This window comes from Crocodylus porosus, unplaced genomic scaffold (assembly GCF_001723895.1).
Source record: "Crocodylus porosus isolate Cpor-Errol unplaced genomic scaffold, CroPor_comp1, whole genome shotgun sequence".
Taxonomy (NCBI): domain Eukaryota; kingdom Metazoa; phylum Chordata; order Crocodylia; family Crocodylidae; genus Crocodylus; species Crocodylus porosus.
This window is the reverse complement of record NW_017728886.1, coordinates 249,952,609-249,978,570: the sequence shown is the minus strand read 5'-3', so window position 1 is coordinate 249,978,570 and position 25,962 is coordinate 249,952,609. Positions and strand designations below refer to the sequence as shown.

The window sequence follows — 25,962 nt, the reverse complement described above, 5'->3', positions numbered from 1 at the left end:
TAACAAAGAGTGACAAACTAAGAAATCGATGTTTTAGGCTGAGAATCAGATAAGTTGTCTTCAACAAAAACATGATACCTTGGTACTCAGATTGACTCAGAGAAATTTAGTGCCCAATTTTGTTCCAGAGATCATCTGAGCTATAATGTTATGGGTGCAAAGGAGATAATTTAATACTAACTACCTGATTTGCAAGCAGGAACTTCATTGTGGATAAACCTGCCCTCCAAATATATAAAATTTCAGTTTTTGAGATTTGCAAACATAAAAAAGGAGAAGGCCTAAGTGATTTGTCTGTACACACAGGGCAAAATACTAATCCATCTATTAGGATGGAAGCACCTAAATGTAATCCTGTTCCATCATGCCCAAGTCCCTGAGCTCTGAGTTAAAAATGCTGGACACAATTTAGTCCTTGTGACTTACGCGAAGGCTGAGATGACAGCGTGTTACAAAAGTAACTGCATTAACAAATTTTCAGACTCTCAAATATGGTGGAATAAGAGCACACTTAGGATCTGGCCAGCAGCATACAAGTGAGAGATTCTGACTCTAAATGCTTTTGCATTCACCAAAGCTACAGTGCCTCTCTGTAGCTTTCAGTATCTGCCTTGAACTTCACAATACCACATTCAAAGTTATCTACCTTGCCACCATTTCCCTCAGCTTTACTGATGGCAGGTTGAGGTGCTACACCTTATGGCTGTGTGGCAGGCTGACTGTGTAGTTTTAGTAATAGGTTAGGTGGCGATTTGTATGGGATGGTTTCGGTAGGATGATCCTGCTTCAGGCAGGCAGTTGAACTAAATGACCTCCAGACATCACTTCCAGACCTACTTTTCTATGATTCTATAGTACACAATAATAGCTTATAACAAGAATGCAGTGAGTACCTGTAAGCCAGGGGGGCCAAGATCTCCCTTCTCTCCTTTTTCTCCTGATGGTCCCTGACAATGAACAATCATACACAATTACACATATACATGGCTCTTTGCTTCTGTTTTCAATTGTGCCTTTTGAAACAACACACAAAAAATTAATCAGATTTTAATTTTTCCTATCAAAAATGTTATTTGGTTTGTAAAAAATATAAATGAATCTTTAGAGATAAAATAAATAAAGAATAGGAATTTCTATTTTAAAGGCTTCAAAATGATCCTGATGAAGCCACAACTTCTTCAGGTTCTTTTCCTTTGTATTAGCCCTTCAACCCTTCTGGATATGTCCCGTAAAATTAAACCAACAGAGCTCTATAGAAATGATACGCGCTTTCATGAGATATATGAGTGCAATAAAGAAGGATATATTTTCTATAGAATTTGATTTAAATTAATAAATATAAATATTGCAGAAATATAATTTTTCTATTAAATTTGACAGAAAGGATTGTAAATTTGTAAAACCTTGCCTAGTCTTTTAAAATAATCAAGGGCATATAGATGTTAGGGATAATTTCTATGAAACCTGCTGAATTATCCCTGCTATTGAATCCTATATCTTGGTTACTTTTTTCCCTAAGAATTCCCAGAAACAATAGGATATTTTATTCAATTCTTTAAGATTTTTCTACAAGGAAAAAAACGTGGTTGTTTGATACTCCTCACAATCTGTTCACATCCAACACAAGACCTTTAAGTTATTTATAAGACAGCATAGAGACTGGTAGTAAGGGCACCTTGCCCTGTTAACACGTCTCAGCCATGACACTGAGGGACCAGTTCTAGACAGTATTTTAGGCTTTGCACCTATTCGCACTCTGGCCTCTCTGATGAGGCTGCCAACAAATGCACCAAACACTGCGAGTTAATTCAGGTGGTGAAGGAAGTGGTTTTTGCATATGAACATCTCTGCAGTTATAACCGGTCTGAGAGCAAGGTCCCCCAAAAGAAGTAATATTATATATGTGTTATATATTATAAAGCATATATATCTAAATATGCTTTAAACATTCCACCAACACTCTCCAGCTCACTGCAACTTTATTTTTCTTTGCTTTTCACCCAATGGGTATGTATTAAAACTATGATCCAAAACCTCAGGTTTAATGAAATTCAGAACCAAGTGCAAATCTGAATGCTGGACCTGTAAAAAACCAATTTTGCCCATTTGTCTCAGATTTTGTTAAATCTCAGATCTAAATCTCGTTTTATCAAACCTTTCACTATAATCTAAGATGCTGCATGTGTTTAATCCTCTTGTAATATGACCATACATCAAACCTATGTGTATTTAGGACTCACTGGAAGCCCCTGAATAGAAAGTCCACTTGGTCCTTGAGGTCCTGGAGGCCCTTGAGGTCCTGGAGTACCAGTTTCACCACGTGGGCCATCTGGGCCCTGCAGTAGAAAGAGCATAAAGGCCATATATTAAACCCTTACTCTATATACAAAGGGACAGTCTAAGGAATTAAATACTAATAGATTTAAAAGCACTTGAACTGTGAGTTAACACATGACAGAACAATAAGGATCCTATTCACAAATGTCTTTACACAAGTGAAAAATGGCTGATGTGTGCTGACAGGAGCACTATTAACATTTCTTAAACCTAGGAACCAATGACCTTTACCAAAAACCAATGTCAGTTGGCTGCATGACTTCTTTAATAGCATAACAGACTATTTGGAATTAAGTCTATGCCAAAATCCAGTTTTAGATGCAAACAGATGAAAGCCAAGAAATTTTGCACGTTATAATTGTGCATATTGTATAATGGTGGAAGTTACCTTTGGACCTGGATCACCACGGTGGCCCTTTGGTCCTCGAACCCCTGGACCACCCTGAGAAGCACAGGTATAGCATTAGCCAAGAACAATAAAACTCAGGTATTCCTTTTATACTGAAACTTATATATTATTCTATTCTGGTAGTCCTACTGCAGTAATTAGGACCCAAGTGCCAGCATAAAGTTAAGCACATGCTTAAGTGCTATCATATGTGAGGACAGACTGAATCACTAGGTTTAACTATTTTCTTGAATCAGGGCCCATAATAAATAAGCTTCAAAATACTGCAGCAACCTCTGATATGGATGGACAGATGTATACATACATGGTGGCAATTTTTTCATATTGCTAAAATATACAAATGAGCTTTTTCCAAGATCACTATATTACACTAAAATGCTGATTTTCCAATTAATCTAATATTTTTATAAGGCAAAAAATCCCACCCATTAGATTTACTGCAGTTTAATTTCAGTCATCCATTGATAGAACATTCTTCCTTCTCCTACCTCTGCTTTTTTTACTTATGCCTCCTACATCTGTTAATCATTTGATAATCAACCTCTGCCTTACCCTTCCTATTGTTAATAGTTCTACATGAGCCATTAGAATGGTGTTTTTCTAAGTACGACTGACTGGAATGCATCTCAGATATATGTGTAGGATGTGGCTTTGCCCTCCTGGATGATTAAAATATTTTTTTAAGCTTTCTTATTTTATTATTTTAAATGTAGAATTCAGTGACCACTCCCTTGCTCTGCTGCCCCACCATGTTCTAGATCCTCTCAGAATGGAAGCTCTGCAGAGTAGGAACTGCATCTACCTCTATGTTCACAAGGACCCCACTAACATGGATATTATTCTTCATCAGGGCTCAGTAGGTGCTACAACAACATTAAATAGCTAGTAAAATATCAGTGGCAACAAGCAGCAAGCAGGACTTTAAGCAGATATTGGTTTCTGCTGAAGCCCAAAAAGCCTAACATTCACCTTGTAGGGCAAGAAATATGTATTTAGCAGAGACGTATGAAGACAATATTAAATCACATTAAAAAGTACATTATGTCAAGCACTAATTATACGTGTCAGTATTAACAGTGTCTGTATAACCGTAACCTGGCCTGACAATCTACATTTACAGGACCACATACTATTTTTTCATTCACACTTCTCCTTGTCCCATCCTCCTAGCTCTCTCAGCTCAAAGCACAGACCTCCTCCCACCCCCACTCCCATTCCCAGTTCTGCTCCACAGCCTGGTACCCAACCCCATCACACTTACCCAGGCTCCTCATCCCCATGTGTTTCCATCCTTTTTCCAGGCCCTGCCTCCAAAGTCCAAATCTTTATAAGCCTTCATTTCAATCAAGTTAATATTTCCTCTTCCCATTTGTTACGCATATTGAAGACTAATAACTTGTGTTTGGCTAATGCCCTTCTCCCAGAAAGGCAGAATGAATTTGAAGACATCAAGAAAGGAAGCATCTAATATTTGTCTCCACAGTTCGTTGGAATGGTTAATCGTACTATTTGGGGCCCTATTTCTGGTTTGAATTTGTTTGGCTTAAGCTTCCAGCCATTGATTCTCATCTTGCCTTTCTCAGTCTTTTAAAAACTGATATTTTCCCTAATGAAGGTAATTAATTACTGTAATGAAATACCATCTAACACCTTTCTAATACGATACACAGATTGAGCTCTTTAAGTCTCTTACTATAAAGTTTTTTTCTCTAGTTTCTAATAATGCTTATCTATTCTCCACTTTTACCAGAATACAATATCCCTTTTAAACATAGAAAATACAGGCAGTATCCGTCTCACCTGGTGCCTCTTCTGTTTAAAGTTTAGCAAAGCTGCAAGTAACAGAAAACTGGATCTTAAAATGAAAAATATCAGGCATCCTTAAGTACAAGAAACACTACCAATGCCACCAATTATTGTATACTTGATTATGGTATTTTTATAAAGGAGGGAAAAAATCCTGACTTCTTAAAAAAAAGTCTTGGCTTAAGATAAAGTCACATGATGAAGCAGGAAGTTTCTTTCCTTTCGTTCCTTGGAGCCATCTTGCCTGGACAAGTAGCACATGTGAATGTCTGATTCTGGGCTGAATCAGAGATGAATAATGGTTTGGTTTTGTTTTTTCTGCCAACATCTCTAACTTCTTCCAGAGTCGAACAGTCTGTCTAACTGGTTGGCAAATAAATATATTGGTCATAAGTACTGAATTCTAGGATGACAAGTCCTGTTGAGTTAGATTATTTTTATGCTCACATTTGAGCCTAGCTACTATGCAACTTTGCTCCTTAATAGTATTATTAATTTTTTGAAAGAATAGGTTTTTGAGGTTGTAGATAGTTGTATATTGTCTGCACACTACTACTAAGTCAGTCATTTGATTGGGGTCTGAGGAATTTTATGCCCCATTCCCTAAAATCACACAAACTTCTATGCCAGATGTAGGAATGGGGCATTCATTTCCAAAAATACCAATCATGCAACTGCCAGCTACCAACGGGGTAGAGAAGGGATGGCACCTGCAAATGGGGACCAGAATCTCTCTACTCCCTGGCTGCACCCCCCTCAGCATATGGAAGTGGCAGCTGGCGAACCAAAAGCTGCCATAGGCACCCAAGAATATGAAAAGGCAGGCATGCAGCTGGGGCTTCATGCCCAGTGCAGCTGGGAGCCCTGGCTGAACATCCCCCCCTCATGGTGCAGCTTGAGGGAGGCTCTACTACCCCAACTGCATGCATCAGTTTTAAGAGGTGTCTAACACAAGCAGCAGGGAATGGGATATCTCTGGGACTGGTATGGGGCAGCCCCTCTTGGGACTCAGGACAGTCCCTTGTCCAGTCCTGAGAATCAGGCAGTGGAGGGCTGTCCCCCAGATCCCAAAGCTGCCATATAGTCTGAGGGATCTGGCACCTTAAAAAGTCTTAGAGCAAGGGTTGCAGGACAAGGTTCTTTAAGATGCTGGGTCCCACTGAGCCCACAGCCAGATGCTGACAATCACTGTCAGCACTGGGACCCCAGCAGCCCCCAGCCAGGTTCTGGACCAGGGGCCATCCACATCCCGATGCTAACAATCACTTGATTGTCAGCATTGAAAAGTTAGACATGCCACAATGTATGGAAACATACAAACCAGCCATAAAGGTGTTACAGATTTTTGGGGGAGTATCTTTGTGGCTTGTTTGCCATTTTATGGCCCCATAAATCCAATGAATGTGTGGCTTGTGGCTGTTTATAGCACCATTAAACATGCCAGAAATGTAACGTGTGCTGGGGGCCTAATTAACACTCCTTATCAACTAGAAAATTTAAAAAAAGAAATGGGGGGAAAACAGGTTTAATCTTACTGCAAGACATGATAAAATTAAAAAGATTCACCTGCTTTTTCATGTTCCTGGCTGTCTTTTTCACATACTACTAATGTAAATCATGTACAAAAGAAATAAAACTCCAAAACAAAGTTGATTTCTGCCTAAATTTAAAAAAGGACACTTGGATAACTTTTTTCAAGTCTGGTACGATATACTTTTTGTGTGATTGAGATCTCTTACCTCAATGAAACATTCACATGAGAAAGTATGCTCCTTCAAGTTATCATAGCTATAACTTGCAGGGTTTTAAAGCTCACATGCATGAGATCTTTACTAAAGTTAAGACTTTTTCTTTTGTATGTCTAAGGTGCCCCACTTGCTAGGACTATGTAGACAGAGGTCCCAGATTCAACATAAGAGTACATAAGTGTGCCTCTGGAGATAACTGAAAACTTACTAGAAGTGTTTAAGAGAAGATTGGAAAAACTGACTATACTAAAATTATGCTTCCGGCAAAGCCATTTGGTAGACTGCCTACATTTTTTTTCAGACTATCATCTATGATTCAGTAAAAAAAGTGTGTTTTTTTTTAATTATGAGCCTGCTGAGGAAACAGGGACATTCAATATGATGAAATTAAATGTACTTTATCAGTAAGAATTTTAAAACATTATTATAATAAAGCATTATCCACCTTACTTCCTATACAGTAGATTCCTGTTATTTGCATACCTTTTTTTCCTCACCAAAATTATACAAATAAGCAACCTCTGCTAATAAATGGAACATTTATGGGGAATAAAGGGGGAATAAATGGGGAATAAAGGAAAACCAGGAAAGGGTAGAGAGAGGTAGTTAGTAGGGGTGTGCGAAGCTTCGGTCACTGATTCAATCTGGAGAAGATTTAGCCTGATTCAGAGGCCAAATCACCAAATCCAAATCAAATCAGGAGAGAAAAAAAATCCCTCCAAATCAATTTGGAAAAGATTTGGAAAAAGATTTGGATATTCGGCGATTTGGAAGGCAGTCTGGCAGGGGAACAGAAACTGAGAAAAGGGAGGGGGGATGGGGGAGGGGAAGACTGACATCTGTAGCTGGCTAGTGACTGTGATCTTTCCCTGAGTCCCCCTTCAAATTACAGTGCTCTGGGGGAGGGACATAGAAACAGCATATAAGCCTCTGTCTGCACCCTTTCTGTCCCTTTTGTGAGCTGTTTCTGCCTGAGCAAAAGAAGGGCAGGTGGCTGGTCCAGAAACAGGTGGGTAGGCAGAGATCAGCACTGGGAAGGCTTCCTGTTATAGGCTAGCCTTAGGGCTATGCAAAGCTTCAGTCCCCGATTCAATTTGGTAGAGATTCAGCCCGATTCGGTGGCCGAATCTTCGAATCAAAATCGAATCAAGAGACCCTTTAATCTCTCCAAATCAAATCAGAGAGATTCGGAAAGATTCTGAGATTTGGACATAGACACAGCTTTAAATGTTTTTTCTACATACCTCAAGGTACCAGGCTCATGAATGCTACAATGCTGGGGTGGACAGAGCATCCCACAGGAGTGCAGGGAGCTCCCTAGCATGCTTGACAGCAGACCTGGAAGTGGTCCAGAAGGAGTTCCAGTTCACTTCTGGGTCCACTGGGGAGTGCACCAGGGGCCCCCCTGTGTATGCCCCTGGCTGAGCGACTGGTGCCTCCTGGAATCCCTCTGTGGCCAACTGTTGATCTGAGAGGGTGTGGGGGGGGGGGCACGCACTGCCTGGCAGACCTGGAAGTGGACCAAAAGAACTTCCAGTCCACGTCCGGGTTCACCACCGAGCACATGGGGGTCCCCCTGCGCTCCTGTGGGATGCTCTATCTGCCTGAGCATTGCAGCATTCATGAGCCACACGTAGTCCCTCAGGATATGTAGAAAAAACATTTAAAATTGTCTATGGCCGAATCGCTGATTCTCCAAATTGGCATCGAATCTTCAGATACAGATTCGGCTGAATCAAATCGGAGATAACGATCTGAATCAATGAATCAAATCACTGTCCCTGATTTAGGCTGAATCTGAATCCAAATAGAATACAGCCTGCTTCACACACCCCTAGCCACCATCCCTGCTGTTTTCATCCTGCTGCACATTGACACACACACACACACAGTCACACGTTTGTACAGTTTGATGTGCAGTTTCCCAGAAACCCCTGCACCTGTCTCCTTGAAACTTGGCAGGCCTCATGCCCTCAGAAGGGGTTACCATCCCTGATGTTTTCATCCAAATCTGCCAAACAACGTCAAAGTTATAAGTATTCAGTGATTCCTCTTATAGTCAATGGCTGATTCACAGAATCTCTCTGAATCAGCGCCGAATCAAATTGGGACAGTGATCCAAACCTCCAAATTGAATCAGTGTTCTCTGAATCAGCCAAATCCAAATCCTAATCAAATACTGCCCTAATAGTTAGCTATGTTAGTGTGAAGTCAGGCAGAAGGCAGAGCAGAGAACCTTAGAAATTTGTTCAGAGAAGCATAAGCTTTCCTAGGCCACAGCCTACTTCATCAGATACAGAAATTGGTAATATAACTCCCAGTCATAATGTGTTACTGCACTGCAAGTTGCTCTATACATTTCTTTGGTTCAGATTTTAAAGATTTGCTGATGAATAGAAAATTACAGAAATTGCTGTGGCATGTCCCACTATGAAGGTAAACAATTATATTCTGCACCAACTTGGGATTCTAAAAGGCAGAGAAGTTCAGAGTGGAAGTAAAAAAGGCTTTGATGACCAGTGCTCTATGCAACAAACTTTAAAGCTAGTTGCTATCAAGCTTTAATTTGCACATGTAACAGGGTCTTCCCTACACCTGGGAGTCCCATCAGCTGACAGGGCTCCCAGCCAGAGGGGTGTATCATGCCCAGCTAGGGCTGGGAGTTCTGCAAATGAGGGGACTCAGCCCCAGCAGGTGCTGACTCTGGGTTCTAGCAGCTGGGTGGCTGCCCAAAAAGTGTCTCAAACCCCAGGCCTGGGAAATCATGGCTGCCATGATCTCCCAAGCTTGGGGGTGCATGATAACCCCCTGGCCCAGGGGGAATGAGAGACTCCTAGCCATAGGAGCTTGCTTCTTGCTGGTACATAAGGGGCCCAGGATTGGGTTCCCCTTGCACCAGCAGTAAGGCATAATGGAATCTAATGTGCAGTCCTACAATTACGCCTCCTTGCCATGCACATGTAGCACAGCAGGAAGTACAACTGTGTGGATCATGCATTAGATCCCATCACACCTTTACTTGTACATGCAGAGGTGGCCTAAGGGTCCCAACCATCTGGCCAGTTGTAACTGGTCACTTGTGCTACACGTGAAGTAAGATTTAAAAGAATATGATAACACTCTTAGAAAGGATTAATAAGCACCTTCCCTTGAATGTGTATTTACTATCTCTACATTTCATTTCTGCATTGAGAAACCTTTCTTTACACAATCCTATCTCAATCAACACTGTTAAGATACAAGAGTCTGATAAGATATCATTGGTGTGATGAAAAGGAAAGAGATTTCAGAGTCATCCATACACTATTAACACCACACCATCAAACTTTATTGGCTTTATTTACCAGTGGGATATAAGACATAACAAAAAAGAATTATGTTACACTGCTGGGTGTTGAAACAGGATCATATTTTTTAATGTATAATGATGTTCATTTTCATTTTTATCACGCTTATAAACATTTGGACTTTCTTTCATATTCCTACTGTTCCCAATTTTTCAGAACATTGTCAAGATTTACAGACTTGAACCCAGATCAAGAAATTTCTCAGCCAATTAGGATCTGAGTTTACAGGTCTTCTATATCCAAAACTCCCACAGAGTTCAAATGGATTCCTTAATATGGAGCAGCTGTAGGACTGGGACTTAGCATCTCCGGTAAGAATTATTTTCATGTATTATTTCTGGTACAGTAGAAAAGCCAGACAAGTATATTCACCATACACATTTATTGAAACTGAACTCCTGAAACGTCAATCCATGTGCTGCTGTTTGAGGATAGGTTAGTAACCCCCCAGGAACATTCAACATAGCACTGAGTGCATTGGGAAAATATGCGCGTCTTAACCTCGACTGTATTTGCTAGTTCATCCATCAATACAAAATAAATTTCAAGAACATATGGCTGGAAGATAAAGGATAGGATGTTTCCCTAGCAGATTGTAAGGAACTTCTCTTACTTATGATTCCAATGGAGCTTCTCCTGCCACATTATCTCCTGTTGCAGCCATTGCAATGAAAAGAAAAGCAGTAGCTATTACTTACAGAAGTTTATGCATTTCTGAACAGGTTAGTCTCTAAGGTGCCATCCTGTCCTGCCTCCTATCACTAGTCACACACACTTTCTTTCTTTGTCAAACAAAACTTCACAAGATACAAAGGACTGATTCCTTAGATGAGTTAAAAACTTAGACTTCACCTTATAAAGTGTGGTAAAACAAGTGTGAGGCAACACATAGGAATGAAAGAGATTATACAAAATAAAATGAGCTAAATTAGTATGAAAAGATAATCTAAAACAGATTATTTTGAGCAATACACTAAATACCACATATTTATTGTACTGGGATTACTGAAAAGAAATAATAGCTTGCCCAGGATTTACCTTATTCTATGTTATTAACTTAAAAATATAGATAGTACAGTACAATACAAGTCACTAGCTACCATAAGAAGCTAAAATACAGGGGCCACATGCAACCCTACAGCTAGAGCAGGATGAATCTAATCTGAGAGGTGTGTCTTGGATTGAGTTCACTTAAATGCAAAAAAACCCAACCCAAGTCAGAAGAAAGATATTTCTGAAAAAACCCTGGAGGAGTGTTGGATACCTAGGGCCCTAAAGATCAGACCTTTGGCACCTCAAGGACTGCAGAACAGAAGTCACATTTCCCTTAAAAGAGTGAGAATTTCTGCACCTTGAAAATGAACTCTGACTACCCAGACAGAAAACATGTTCAAAAACAGTAGATTCTTGTAAGATTAACCTCCAAGATGGTGCCAGGGTAACTGTTTGCTTAGATCTGCTGCGTGTGTCTGATGTGTCAAGATGACCTATCCCACGTCTAGTCTAACGTGTGAACTCACAGCTTTTCAAAAAATGGCTTTCCTTCATGATTCAACATACTTTGCTTGAATCACAATGGCTCTCCCCCTTCTCCTCTATTTCTGTGCCTTTATGACTTGCCTGCATACCACCTCATTCTGAGAAACATGAATTCAGGGATACAAAAGCCATTTGCAAAATGTATTCACCTCAAGCAGTTTACAATGGAAATGTCTATGTAAACTTACCAACTGTCCTAAGAACCTAATCACACAGATTTTACTACAGTTTTAGAAGACAAGAAAAAAATCACATATAAGTGTTGTATAAAATTGTTAGTTTTAAACCACTCGTTAAAAACAAGACAACTAATACCCTGGCAAACAAGAATTACAGATCTTAATAAACAGTCAAGTCATTTGTGTGGGGGTGGGATCAAATCATGGCATTAAAACAGTAGCATGAATAAAAGGCATTGTAAGGTTTAGGAAGGTGTCACCATCTAAAAAGCCTGATGCCAATTTGGTTGGTCGCTGCACTGTCAGTAGCATATCTACCTAAATGATAGGATGATATTGAAACCCTCATCCATTTTGTGGCTCAGTGTACACTAAGGAGCTGACAAAAGAAGCAGTGCCTCACTGAACATAGATATTATATGAGTTTGGCTCAAGCACAGGCTAGAAAAAGCTTATTTTAATATTTTTTTACTGCATGCTCTCCATCTACCTCAATCAGGCATCATCTGGCCATTCATGTTTAAACATACTATAGATTGATCACGGATTTCAGAAAGCCAAATTTCAACCTATACATTTCCTGCATTTCAGAGAGCCTCCGAGTAACACTTAAGTGGTTAAAAATTGTATGTAAGTGCCACTGACATGACATGTCTGTTGACTCTAGAGACAGATAGCCATTGCAAGAAGTCCACATATAAATCTAATTGGCATAAATTTGGATTAGGCAGTAAGAATCCAATTCACTTTCAGAGCTAATTTTTCAGAGCAAACTGCATGACATCTTTGCTAATTAAGTGGATTGAAAATTCAGCTTTTTGCCAGTATACAAAACTGTCATTTCATTTTAGTAGCTGAAACAGTACACTATGGCCCTTTCCCATCTCCTTGAAGAAAACAGATTACTGCAGTATTTGGTATGTTTGAGCACGAACCTGATTAAAAACTTACCGGGGGTCCAGGAGGTCCAAGTGGTCCTTTGCTGACTTCAGAACAAGAGCAAGCATGAGGAAGAGCTGGGCAATTTTCCTCATCTCTCTGAAGAGATACCAAAATAAGGAAGTTTTTACCCACAACCTTGATTCAGTACTTGATAATTTATAGAAAAAGATACAGTAAATACAGAGCAGGAATTTCCAAAACATCTAAGTGATTTAGGGTTATCAATTTCATTGACTTTCATTAGGACTTGTACCCACAAACACACTTGGGTCCTTTTGAAGATCCCATCCATTGATTTCATGAGGATCATTGTGAAAGTATGCATTTCAGTAAAAGGCAAACAAGTAAAACTGATTTTAAATGGATTCTTACCAAGCCAGGAATTTCACAGCATTTGTCTCTATTGGCCCATGAGGTAGTACAAGCAATGTCAAACATCTGTAACTGGAACTGTTTGAAAATAAGCACAATATTGTCCATTATTTAGAAATTCAGTGAGAAGAGGAGCCAGCATAGGAGAAAGGGACCATTACAGAGGACCAGTTGAGCAGAACAGCATGTGGAAAAATGACAACATAGACATGTGAATAGATTTTAAGCAACAGGTTGCAAATATACCTGGAAGGAGGGGTGGGGGGTGAGGGGGGTCTAACCATTGTATTTTGATTACTGAGCATTAAGTGGGTCTAGTGTGTAGGGAGTGGTCCTGTACCAACTAACCAAGGAATGCAAGTGGGCTCCCTTTATCCAATACACAATTTATGATTCAGCCACTTGCTACATCACTCCTTCTTGCTCTCCCAAATAAGGGCATAAAGGGATAGATATGGGACAGCTGAATCTGAGAAAACTAAATATTACTCACTCCCTAGGCCTATGCTCAAGTTTAACCTTGGATCCCATCACTCGTCTTACTCACACAGCCACAAATTGTAAGTCAAATTTCAGGACATTCATCACTTCCCCTTCTAACTCTTTTTTATGTCTTAAGTACATGTATTTAAAATAGTAATAAATGGTATATAGTTAAGCACTTGGTCTTGGCCTGGCTATGTAAAGAGGAGAGGGAACTGCTCTAGTAGCCGGCCCTCCATTAGCACCCTGTCTGACCCCCACCATTGTCATTGGAGGACGGGGCACATCCCCCTAGGTATACCCAGGCTACACCCATCTGAATGGTTCCAATAACTACTCATTTTCTGGACTGGGACGCAAATTTTAAAATGGAGATCCTGTCAGGTACAGCAGAAATCCCTATGCTGTTGCTCTCACACTTTGTTATATCAAAACCGTTTTTAAAAGATTTCATTGATTATTTTGGGAGAGCAGAAAACAGTCTTCTTTCTGAAAGAGATGATATGTAATACAAAATAATTAGTTTATGTACTAAAAGAATTGCATGTATGCATGGTCCTGTCAGTAATATTTATTATATAGGTAAGCAGCATATTGTATCTACACACATGCACATCACTTATCTATATAAGGGACATATTAGATATACACACTTGGGCATGTTCCTTTTCCTGTGTTAGACATTCCAGAAATCCTTAGTGATAAAATATTTTGTTGTAAAATAATAAGTAAATAGAAACAGTTTGCTGAATTGCTTTCTTATGTTCATGAAAATGCTGAATGAGTCACAGTATTCTGATTTAAAAATATTATGTGGGTTGTTTCTTCTGACTCAAGTTAAATTATTAAAGAAAGCTTTCTTTGCTGCTGTTACAATTTATTCATAGATTTCTGCATTCATAGCATTTTAGTTTCCTAAACCTTTAATCCTGTGAAGACAAAAGATCTGCTTGCACTGATCTTATTGTAGGATGGCTGACTAAAGTTATTTTCAGATCAGAAACCCCATTATGCTTATGCTTTTTTAGTTTGTATATAAATACGTTTCAGAAGTTAATGCAAAGAATATACTGTATTTCAATCACATGCGTTGACTGAGCTTTAAACAGTTCAAGTACCATTAATTTTTCTGTTTCACCAAACTCTTTGTCAAAACATCAAAACCTGTTGTTATATCATTTTTCAGGCTAAACACTTCAATTTACAATTTTTTTTTTACATTTTCCATCGATTAATTTTTTTAATTAAGGACTTCAAAATATGTGCAAACCCAAAAGCAAACTTTATTCTGTGGCAAACAAAGCATCTTGTTCTATTCAGTGCCTTAACTATGACATAATTACTCATATGAGCACAACTCACTATGAATAAAGTAAAATGCAACCTTCAAAGAACGGTTATCAGATTTTTTTGATGTTGTATAAATTTGCCTATGTGTACGTGTGTGTGTGCATGTGTGTGCGCGCACGCGTGCAGCCTCTGTTTGCAGTCTTACATAAGATGACACAGTTCATTTGAACACAAACACATTTTTCAGTGAGTGGGCCATTTCATAAATGGCTTATCATTTATAGATTTCTAGATTCCAACAAAAACTGTAATTTTTTCCCATTTCCCCTTACAAAGACCTCCTTAATCCCAAGCTTCTCTAAATTCCCCTTTGTCTGTTCCTACTGGAATGTGGCCACAAAGGTTGCTCTGTTTAATTGTCCTTATTAGCTTGACAAATTCATTCTCATCCATAAGCCTCAGGCCTAAATGCTCTTTTTTATGAACAGAAATATATTCCTTGGGCAAAAGAATATTGGAAATAATATTGCAATATCAGCCCAGAAGCGCTAAATTTTAAATGTGAACCTCAGTCCCATTCAAACTGAACCCTGGTTCAAAGTTCAAATTCTTTGCAAACTTCATCCCAGAGTCAAAAAAAGTTCAAAGAAAATGAGTGCTGTTCACTACAAAGCTAAGAAGTTGATGGTCATTCTCATTATTTAAACTTTCCCATTCAGTGACTAAAGCTATCTGAAAAATCCATGAAAACATTAGAAAAGACATCCACAATAAGAAGGAGCTAGTCCCATAGCCTGCTGGAAGGCAGTGACAGCTGCAGGGAAAGTTGCTTGGTTGTGGGAAAATGAGGAACCAGAGTCAGAGGATTTGGTGATAGTTTCACAGCACTGGACTGCAAATTGTGAAATATTCTTCATATTAGATCAAAGCAATTTCTGCCTTCCCTCACCTGACGTCTGGCGTATCTATACCTTTCCCATTTGCACAACAGCTGAGAGAGTGGGGAAGCATACAGCACTCTGGTAACAATACTGCATAAATATCCCTATGTGGAACTGAGGCCCGAAAAAGAGGGCAGGAGCCAGTCTTCCCACTCATTAAACTTTGCAAGATTATTTGCATTTTTCAATATGTTAATATTAAATACCTTTAAAAGAACAAGTAATACCAGGGTAGGGATGGGCAAAATACAGCCTGTGGGCCACATCAAGCCCACCAAGCACTTTCATCTGGCCTGCAAGGCTCCCCAACAAATTGTGCCCTGCCCAGTCCTTCTGCCCATGAGGGTGGAAGCAAGGTGCCCATGTGTACACTCAGCCACAAACATACCCTATTGCACCTTGCTCCCACCCTTGTGGGCAGAAGGGCCAGGTCTGGCCAGTGTGCAGCTTCTTTGCAGGCCTGCCGCTGCTGCAGCCCCCAGGGACCTGCTCTGCTTCCCCAGTTTCCTGCTGGCTCAGGGCACCAAGCAGGGAAGCAGCAGGGGCGAGGCTGCAGCTGGGCAGGAGCATGGAGTGCGGGGCTGGGGCTGGCAGCAGCAAAGAGCCCACACTCTGGGGGGCAGCATGTGTGTGTGAGGAAGGGTGGGGGAGTCAGTCCCCCCATGGTGTGTAGCCCCAGAAGGCAGTGGCAGCAGTAGCAAGCAGGGTGCTCAGGGCACAGCTCTGACCAGTGCTGCACATTGCAGAGAGAGACACAGCCTCCATTAGGTCATCTGTATCGCCAGTCCTCCCTGGCGTGCAGCCCCCGCACCGGAGCCGACTGTCTTCCCCACCACCTCAGGGGAAGGCAGCTGGGGCTTCCCTCCCCTGCAGCGCAGCCCCAGCAGGGAAGGGAGCCAGATCCAGTGTGCAAGGCTTTGCCTGGTGAATGCGGGGGTTGTGCGTCAGTGCCAGGGAGCACTGGCAATACAGACGGCCCTGTGATGGCTGTGCCCCTCGCTGCTATGTGAAGTGCTGGCCAGAGCCACACCCCGCCAGGCACTTGCACCCTGAGTACCCTGCCTCTCCTGTTGCACCCCACACCCCCCACCCTCCCTGACACCCCACAAACCCCACACACCCACACTCTGCCCCCATAGCCCCTATATAAACACAACCCCCAACATACCCTATATCCTCCCACACAGCCACATCCCCTCACAACCCCCCCCCACACGATACACATACACCAGTGTTTCCCAACCTTTTCCAGCCCAAGGTACATTTACATTAATAACATTTTCCTGCAGCATACCTGCTAAGGCATTCCCCATCCTCATACCTATTGTAGCTCACTGCCATGGCAAAATTCTGCAGCACACCTATTTATTTCTGACAGCACACCTTTGTGCCGTAGGACACTAGTTGGGAAACACTGACATACACCACACCATGCCACACATACACCCACCTACCACACCCACATCTCAACATACTTCTCCCCCTACCCCCCACAATCTACAAGACCAAGAATTTATTTTTGGATTATTATGTAATCACCTCTATATACATTATACAAGCACAAATCATGACAAAAATATTTTTGTAATAAAATTAAAATAAGTTATAGTAGGTATTTGAGTTCTTATGTATGATTTGGTTTTTTCAGGTTCTAAGATGGCAACCCCTCCTCCCAAAAGGAGTATTTCTGGAAGGCAAGGGGAAGGACTTCTGGTGGCAAAGGTCAGGGTTTAGGGGTGAGACTTCTGGTCCTAAGATAGCGACAAGGGGGCAGGACAACCATCAAGGAGCAAGACAGCCCTCAACAGCTCACCAAAACTCGTTAAGCAGTCCTCCACTTGAAATAATTACCCGCACCTGTGCTGGGGAAGGGGATTTTAGGGATTCCATATAAAACCAATACAAAAAGATAAAAGGAATGAGATGGAAGCATATGGGCAGGCAAAGGTTTAGGGACCACAAAGCATTATGACTAGAAAAAAAGTGATTTCCTTGATTCTGTACCAATAGGTTGTAAATCTTGTCAACCTACGCAACGAAGGATTTGGGACAGAGATCATATCGCACTCACAGCACCTGGCATAAGGGGGGCTCAGTTCTTGATGGAAGGAAAAGAGTGGGGAACTTGTGGGAGTCAGAGAGAGAAAATCTAGCTGTGGTGGCCATTAAGCAAGCTACAGAAACCAACAGATTTTGCTCCAATTGAGGCAAAACTTGGTGGACATTCTGCAAGAATGCAACTAATATTTCATAGATGAGTTCACCTGTTTCTGTTAAAAACCCGGATTACAGCCACCAAACATGCAAAGTTGAGGACCTTAAAATAGTTTAAAGGACAGCTTTTGTTTTACTTACTGGTGCAGAATTGTCTCTTGGGCCTCTGGATCTGACCATTCTCCCCAGAACTTCTACCCCATCAGAAGTAATATTCCCTGATGCATTAATTGTCTTCTCACTCACTAGCTTGCAGTCAATAATTATTTTGGCTGTTGTCTTGCTAATAACAACATGCAACTAGGCAAAAAAAAGAAGAGAGAAATTTTTGTACACAGTAACAAGACCAAGTAAATATGTGTGAGGCAACGCAATGGGCATTTTTCAAGTGAGCTGCTTTTCCTAGTGTTGACAAAATGACCCACAACAAACCTAGTCAATGAATAGGGACCTACCAAATTTGGAGCAGCTGCCTCCTGATTTTGTGGTCCAAGCATGGCACCAGTCACCATTTTCAGAGTGGGGTGCAGCAGACCCCCCCCCCCAAGCCTCCAATTGGCTGTGGACCCCTAGAAGTCTTGCCCCTCCCTGGTGCTTGATAGATGGCCATTTGTTAATCTCCAAGGAGAAAGGACTTCTGGGGCCCCTCAGCCAATCAGAGGCATGGTGGGGGGGGCACCACACTCTGACACATAAATCTCCTCCTCTTTCCCTTCCACTCCATCCTTCAGGATGCCAGGGCTTCCTGCCCTTTTCTAGTCAACCCCACAGTAAAGCTCAAGTGTAGATGCACCCTGTATTGCCACACTGTTTGCTTAACAGAATTTGATAGATAACTTGTGATATGTACAACACACTCATTTAGTTAATTCTTAGTCAACAGCAAAACCTCAAAATATGACTAAGAAAAAATAAATGAAAAAACAAAAATTCTGTGTGCATAGGTTTTGTATGCCAATTAACCTTACTAACCTTATGGAAACTTCCATAAAATATTTTCCTTATTTCTGGTCCTTCAAAAGTAACAGTTTGAAAATCCCCTTTATAGTCATAGTTAAAGAATGTCAGAGTTTTGCCACCATCTGTACAAGAAATAAAAGAGAAATAATGCTTAAAGAGAGAAAAAACAGATAATTTAGTATTTGTAGGCATCAACAGTATTCTTAGTAGCATATAGAACAAAACCATCAAGAAGTCCTTTCCTTGATAAACCTACAATCTGCAGAATTATTAGTACTTCCTCAGTCATTCACAATTATAGTATTTATAGGTAGAACATATTTATAGCCATGTTAGTATACAAGTACTGTAGTCAGATGATGTTGAATTTGGATGCAAATACAGAATTGGACCAATGGATGAGTCTCTTCCAAGACAGGTTTTCCAAATAAACTATGTTAGGGACAGAAACTGTATAGGGTGGAAATTCCATTTTAGGAAGAGTTTGAAGTTTGATTTATTCCAAATAAGAATAGAAATTTTGAAACTGTCTATGAAATAAGTTTCCAAAAATATAAGTGGGTTAGCTGGCTTAGTTTGAAGTCAGGCAGAAGGCAGGGCCAATTGGTATCTTAGGGGCTCCTATACACATGCAGGGAGGCTGCTGACATGCTCTAATTAATTGAGTCTGTTGGAGCATGGGAATTACCATGCTCCAGAAGCCTCCAGTGTCTCATGTATCAGCATCCCCACGCTGAAAAATGGCGGTGGGGCACTTTAAACTCATGCTCGTTCAATGAGCTTTAGTTCAAAATGCGTCTACCACCATTTTTCAGTGCAGAGATGCTGATACAAGTGATGTTCTGGGTGCTTTTAATTAGCATGGTTCTGAGCTGTACCAATACAGACCCCCCCCCAACTAAACATCACTTGGCTCTTTTTGATAGTAAACTTCAAGGGCGTGGCGTTATAATTCCTGTTTTGCAGCTTGGGAAACTGAGGCACAGAGAGGTAGAGCACTTGCCCAAGATCATGCAGCAAGCCAAAGGCATAGCTAGAAAGAGAACCTAGGATACCTTAGTCCCAATCCAATCCTCTACTTCTTAAAACATGGTGCATCTAGATCAGTGGCCTCCAACCTTTTTAAGAAGATCACCTTTGGCATTTAAAAGCAACCAAAGATCTACCATGCGCTGCCATACCTGCCCTCCCCCAACCCACCCAGCGGGTAAGTGTGTGGGGAAGGAAGCGGGGCGGGGGAGGGACAGATCGAGGCAGAGGGAGAAAAAATTATTTGGGGGTGTGCCTCCCCAGCAGGTAAGTCCCACCTGGCTGGGGCCCCACTCAATTTACCCCTGCTCCTGACCCTGCAGCACTGTCCCTCACCGCAAGGGCCTCAATTTAGCCCCAGCCGCTTCTCTCCCCCACAGACTGACTTGTCAGGCTGGGGCACATGTGCATGTGCATGTACATGGGCACTCAGCCCCTCCACCCCAGCCTCAGATTGACTCCCAGAGGCTCCAAGATCTACTGCGTGAGGCTCCAAGATCTACCACTGGATCGAGACCCACTGGTTGGTGACCACTGCAATCCTGATTTCTGTTTCACTGGTATAGTTTTTTAGAACCTGATTCAAATCTACTGGGTCTGCAAGTAGGTAAGATTCATATCACAGTTAAAACTAGCTGACATTAATTAAAATGACACTAACGCAGGGTAATTACTCCATATTTACATCAGTGCAAGTGGGCACATATACACGAGACACTTAATGCATAGTAGCCTAATAACACTGCATAGTAGCGTGCCAGGCAAAAACCGTGCTAATGTGCTACTGCACAGTAATATTAGGCTACTGCACATTAAACATTAATAAAAAAACTGTGTATAAGCACTACTGCACTGTAACTGTAGTTACTGCACATTTAGTTAGTACTTCACTAAACAAGTGCTAAACTACGTGCGCAGTAACTATTGTGCATTAATGAATATGTAAACACCCCCACTGAGATCCAAATTTGACCCAGAAGCACAAAGTAAACTTAGCTGGAGAATGATGCATTAGAGACCCAGAGTTTCAAATAACTTTGATAATTATTTTAATAATATATTAAAAACTTTACTATCAAAACCTAGTTCCTGCATTGCTTAATCATCAGGGATCCTGGATAATCATAAACCCCAGGAGAGAGATTCGTGCTAGAACATACAAAATACATACTGTCTAAAATAACTCCCACCAGTGGCTCATATTCTTCATTTAAAATCTCCCAAAGAGCAAATGGTTCCGGGGGTGTGTCAGGGAGTACTCGGAATAGAAAAGTAATAGTATAGTCTGAAGGAAGCCCCTCAGGATGCAGGTATCTGTAAAAGAAAATATGTTTTATAAACTCAAATGATCACACCTAAGCTGAATTTAAAGTGCTTCCTGTTTCCTTGGATTTCTCTTCTTTTAAAAGCAATACTAGACAGAGGTTTTTAAAACCTGGCTAGACAAAAAACTTTGGATGGGATGATCTAGTTGGGGCTGGTCCTGCTTTGAGCAGGAGGTTGGACTAAATGACCTCCTGAGGTCCCTTCCAGCCCTCATTTTCTATGATTCTGTAATTCTATGAGTCAGGCATCACTGCTCTTGGCAAAATCTATTCAGCTATGATATAGGTCAGAACAGCACTCATGTCGGGATTTTTCAAGATTTCATTATAAGCTTGACGGTACTTTACAATCTTGAAGTGATGATCTCTCTCTTTCTGCTCTGATAACTAAAGCTTCCCATTAAAATAGCTTAATTTCAGAAACTGAGAGACCAAACCTAAGGTCAGTGAGAGGTGAAGGGGCTCAGGTTCAACCCACAACTTTAACTGAAAAGGCACTACTTTAAAGCATGCATTTAAACTTCATGTGAAGTTTACCATGAGATGAAGACGTAAAGGACTCGGAAACCGATTGTAACAAACCCACCTTTTCCAGTTAAACCACCGCTAATACTAGTAACAGAAAAACAATGCTAGAAACTACTTTGGGACCTTTTATAATCGTGTTTAGAACTTAGTTAATAAATGTATAAGCCAACACAAAAGAATCCAGGAACAGGAAATCTGTTAAAAAAAAAAAAAGAAAGAAAAGAAATAAAATATACCAATAGCCTCTTCGAATTCTTGCAGAAGCGTTGAGATCTTTATAATGCAAGAGAAATGCATTACTTGGTTTCATTCCTTCCTGTCTAGCTTCGTTGTTTGGTATTTTAAGCTTTTATTTAACTTTGACAAATCACAAGCCGGGAAATTAGGATAGAAAGTCAGGTGTCCAAGAGCAGTGCACTAATTAGCTTCATTCTGAAGAAACTTCATTTGTACAAGATGCACAACACTATATATTACAGGGCAGTGGGAGTTTCCAGGTATATTTATGGGCACGGATAAAAGTAACAACTGAAACATTTTCATGTGAAATGCACTTGGAAACATTTAATAAAGGGAATATTTCAACCAGGGGACACATGTGCCCCTTTGCTATTACTGGCTGGAAAGCTTCCGAATGCAGCAGCCTCTTCTAGAGCCAGCCACTCTGGTCTCACCACCAGGAGTCTGACGCTCCAGCTCCAATCTCCTTTAGCCCTCCTCTCCACCCCCGCAGCAGACAGGTATAGGGTCCTGGGGTTGAAGGACCAGGCTTCAGGAGTGGCAGGGGCCCTGGGCGTAAACAGAGGTCTGGGCCAGTAGTGGGGAGGGGTAAATCTGGGTCTGGCAGTGGAGTCCTGGCAAGCATCCCAGGACAAAGAACAGGACCCAACAGCTGGAAAGCAGGCAGCCTGCCCACCTTATCTCCCCACTCTTCTCTGTCCAGATATAACAAAACAAAATAGCACCTCCTTTCAAGAGGTACTAGTGAAGTGTGTCAGCCACTTCTGGAACATTTCAAAGGGTTTGTACACATGCGCAGATGATCCTCTGACATATTCAAAGGCATTTGAAACTTTTTAATTATGTGTGTTCACATCCTAACTTCCCATTGTCTCTAGTGCCACTTCTTCTATAACCTGCCTTTTCTTTTTAAAGCAACAGCAAAAAAACCACAATTCACTAATCACTATAACTGATACAGTAACCACCAGGGGTGTATGAGCATGTTCTCTGTGCCTACATACATGTATTATTACTAATCAGAATCCTGCTCTTGGATCCCACTCTCTAGACCCCCATCAGAAGTGTGTTTTCTACTGTGTAGTTTTTTCTCAGACTGCAAAATGGGGAATGATGAAAATGCATATGAAGAAGGTTGTCAGAAAAGAAAGGGACAAAGTAAAGATGAAATCTGGCAATGCATCAGAAACGGTGCTAGCTGAATTAAATGTATGTCAGATGAAGAATATAAAACCTAGAGGTCAGGAGTCACTCCAAGATTTCTGGACTGTAAATTAAATTTAAATCTCAAATTAGGAGAAGGATGATAAAGGACCATTTAGTCAGGAGGACCTTTGCCTTTTTATGGTACCATGGAATCATAAAACTGGTAGGGACTTCACAGGTAATCTAGTCCAACCCCTTGAAGAAATGCAGGATTTGCTCTTCTTAAAAAATCCCAGACAGGTTGCTATCCAGCCTCTTCTTGAAAACCTCCAGTGAAGGGGATTCCACAATTTCCCTAGGCAACTCGCAGAGGTTATGGCATTGGTGAAAGTTGACAGAGTTAGGACAAGCTGACAAATGGGAAATACAAGAATCAGACACCGACTGGAGGTGGGCTATCAAGGAAAGAGTAAAAGTGACAAGCAACAATGAAGTAAATGACATACCCCAGAAGGGTAAAAATATATGGAGAGCTCCAGCAGGATGAAAAACAGAGCTGTTCTGTATATAACAGAATGCAGTAGCATGGAAATTAAGAAAACAGCATAGTGGAAACACCAGACTTGTGTATGCTGTATCCAGAAGGATGGAGAGATAAGTAATATTCAGTGATACAAAAACTGAATGAGGAAAACACGAGGCCTATTTGAAACATACCTGTAAGGTGTCTTGAACCAGCTAGGGAAAGGTATTCTCAGTACTGTGAAAAGGACTGAAAGCACAGTGAAGCAATCAAGAAGTTTGTGCTGGGTAGAATGAACAGAGGAGTAACAGAAGAGTACACAGAGCAGCAGATCAGATAGGAAACATGCACAAATGAAAAGAGACAGAAATATGAATTGTTAATCCATGTCCAACTTCTCTCCACCTGCCTCAAGAAAGATGGGCCATTACATACAAACAGTGACAAGGTATCTGCAATATACATTTAAATCTATTTTCCAGAAAATAGATTGCTGTGCCACTATGATCATTTTTGCTAAGAAATGTGTTGTTCATTCCCACAGAGATTGAGCTAATAATTTGCAACCAGTTGCAGCAGCCAACTATTATTTGACTCTGCTCTTTATATTAATCCATATGTTAATACGTACTTGGTCGGCTGGGAAACCAATGCATCTTTATGCAGTCTGTAACACGGGAAAGCATTAAATGTACCAGGTTCCATGGATACCCCTTCCACTGTTGAAAATTCCTTTTCAACCAAACCAAACATTTCCATCATTTTAAATCCTGAAGGGCATAAAAATGTAGAAAATATCACTTTAAAGTTAACAATTCGTGACAGAAAAAGGGAGAAGAGGACAAAGTGGACTAGAGAAAGGAACTTCATACCCCGATTTGTCATACCAGCTGTTGTTACAAACAGAGAAAAAATAAATTTACTACTTAACATTTTGCCTATCAGTTAAAGAAAATGATTCCATAGATGCAGAATATAAAACAAGCTCTTTTCTGTACCTGCAAAACTACTGCCATCCTTATACACCAACGGGCAAGCTGGAAGAAAGGAAAAATACATTTCAACTCAGAAAAGAAGTAAATACTTCCAACAAACCTGTAATATTTCTTTTTATGAAGAGAAACTAAACTTTTCCATCACAGAAAGTCTCCTAGGGAATCAATAAACACTGAGGTCTGAATTTTTAATGCTGGGTATCTAACATGGTATCACTAGGGATCTAAAGTTGCTAAAAAAAAAAAAACAGAAACAGAATTACAGCCCACTTTTCAAAATGTACCCCTAAATAACCAGTAAATATGAGTATCATATTTTCAAAGTCCTGACATATATTAAAAGTAGAGTTTAAGGGCCAAAAATGAAGGGTACATATCAGCAATATAAAAGCAATGATCTTGTGTATCTCAGCTCTGTTAGACTGCAGTTCCAAGACCAATTTCATCTTCACAAATTATTCAAACTAGCTACATACTGCCATTTCTCAGGCACGCACATAATGGCTAGGGACAGACATTCAAAAATCCAGAGCCTGAATTGATTCAGTCTTTGCAGGTTAATTTAACCTGGCTAGGCTGAACTGGTTTAAAACCAGACAGACATTCTCTCTGGACTCAGGAAATACAGGCACATGCCTGCAGTGGCTCAGGCTAGAAGTTGCAGGGGTGGGTGTGCTAGAGCAGCCCTCCCTTCCCTGCTGCAGGGAGCTGAGCTGAGGCAGGTGTGGCCAGACCCCAACAGGATTCTCATTAGGGAGGTCTGCCTGCAGGGTCCCAGGCTTTTCCCCACTGGCTGCTCAAGAGGCAGGACTGTTGCCAGCCCCCAGCTCCAGCCTAGCACTCTGAGGCAAGGGGGTAGTGGGGTGCAGTGATGCTTCTGTTGATACAGAGCTTTTCAATCTCCCTCCCTGCTTCGTCATACTGTCTTCAGCAAACTGACAGGCAAGGAAGCCAGCTTGGGGGCTGATAGTGATCACAGTCTTCATCACCCGATTAGCAAAACAATAGCCTCTCTCCATTACTTCAAACTTCTTAAACAGCTTACCAGCTGACCTGTTGATTAGCTCCAAATAGCCCTAAGCAGTCACTGTTCTGTCTGCCTGCCCCAGTGAAACTGGAGAGAGACACACACACACACATACATACCTCTAGGAATTATCTAACATACCACATACCTAGGGTCTGTGGGAGATGGAAGGAAGGGATGGATTTTCTGCTTGAGCAGCAAGGGGCTTGCAGAGAGGGGGAGCAATAAGGCAGGGGGGAGCCAGGCAGACCCTGCGGTGTCTGTAGTGTCTGCTTGAGCCTTATACAACATTAGCTAGCATACCACATGCTGGTTATGGACCATGCTGTGGCAGACAGGAGGACGGGATCCCTGCTTAAGCAGCAAGTGGTAAGGGGGTGGGGGGAGGGAGACATGGGGACGCCAGCAGACTCTGCTGTGCCAGCAAGTTTCTGTGGCAGCTCTTGGCAGGGAGCAGAGGGGAGGGGTGAGCCCTGCTGTGGAGCAGAAAGCCCCGCCAAGCCCAGAGAACATGCAGGGAAGCTGGGGGACTCTGATTTAGGTAAACCAGCAAGGGGTCTGGGACAGACATTGCATAAACCG

The 25,962-nt window shown here is 41.3% G+C and overlaps 1 protein-coding gene across 2 annotated transcripts in view; it reads right to left on the bottom strand.

Moving 5' to 3' along the window:
- Positions 1 to 25,962, bottom strand: part of COL14A1 (collagen type XIV alpha 1 chain) — a 184,646-nt gene that overhangs the window by 49,000 nt on the left and 109,684 nt on the right. For both annotated transcript variants that reach the window (XM_019552346.1, XM_019552340.1), the window contains exons 30-39: positions 24,357 to 24,395; positions 23,990 to 24,128; positions 20,768 to 20,910; positions 18,580 to 18,689; positions 17,749 to 17,907; positions 12,680 to 12,757; positions 12,317 to 12,403; positions 2,726 to 2,779; positions 2,241 to 2,336; positions 894 to 947 (exon numbers count right to left, since the gene is read on the bottom strand). In XM_019552346.1, coding sequence (XP_019407891.1) covers positions 894 to 947; positions 2,241 to 2,336; positions 2,726 to 2,779; positions 12,317 to 12,403; positions 12,680 to 12,757; positions 17,749 to 17,907; positions 18,580 to 18,689; positions 20,768 to 20,910; positions 23,990 to 24,128; positions 24,357 to 24,395 — 959 coding nt within the window. The remainder of the gene's footprint in view (positions 1 to 893; positions 948 to 2,240; positions 2,337 to 2,725; positions 2,780 to 12,316; positions 12,404 to 12,679; positions 12,758 to 17,748; positions 17,908 to 18,579; positions 18,690 to 20,767; positions 20,911 to 23,989; positions 24,129 to 24,356; positions 24,396 to 25,962) is intronic.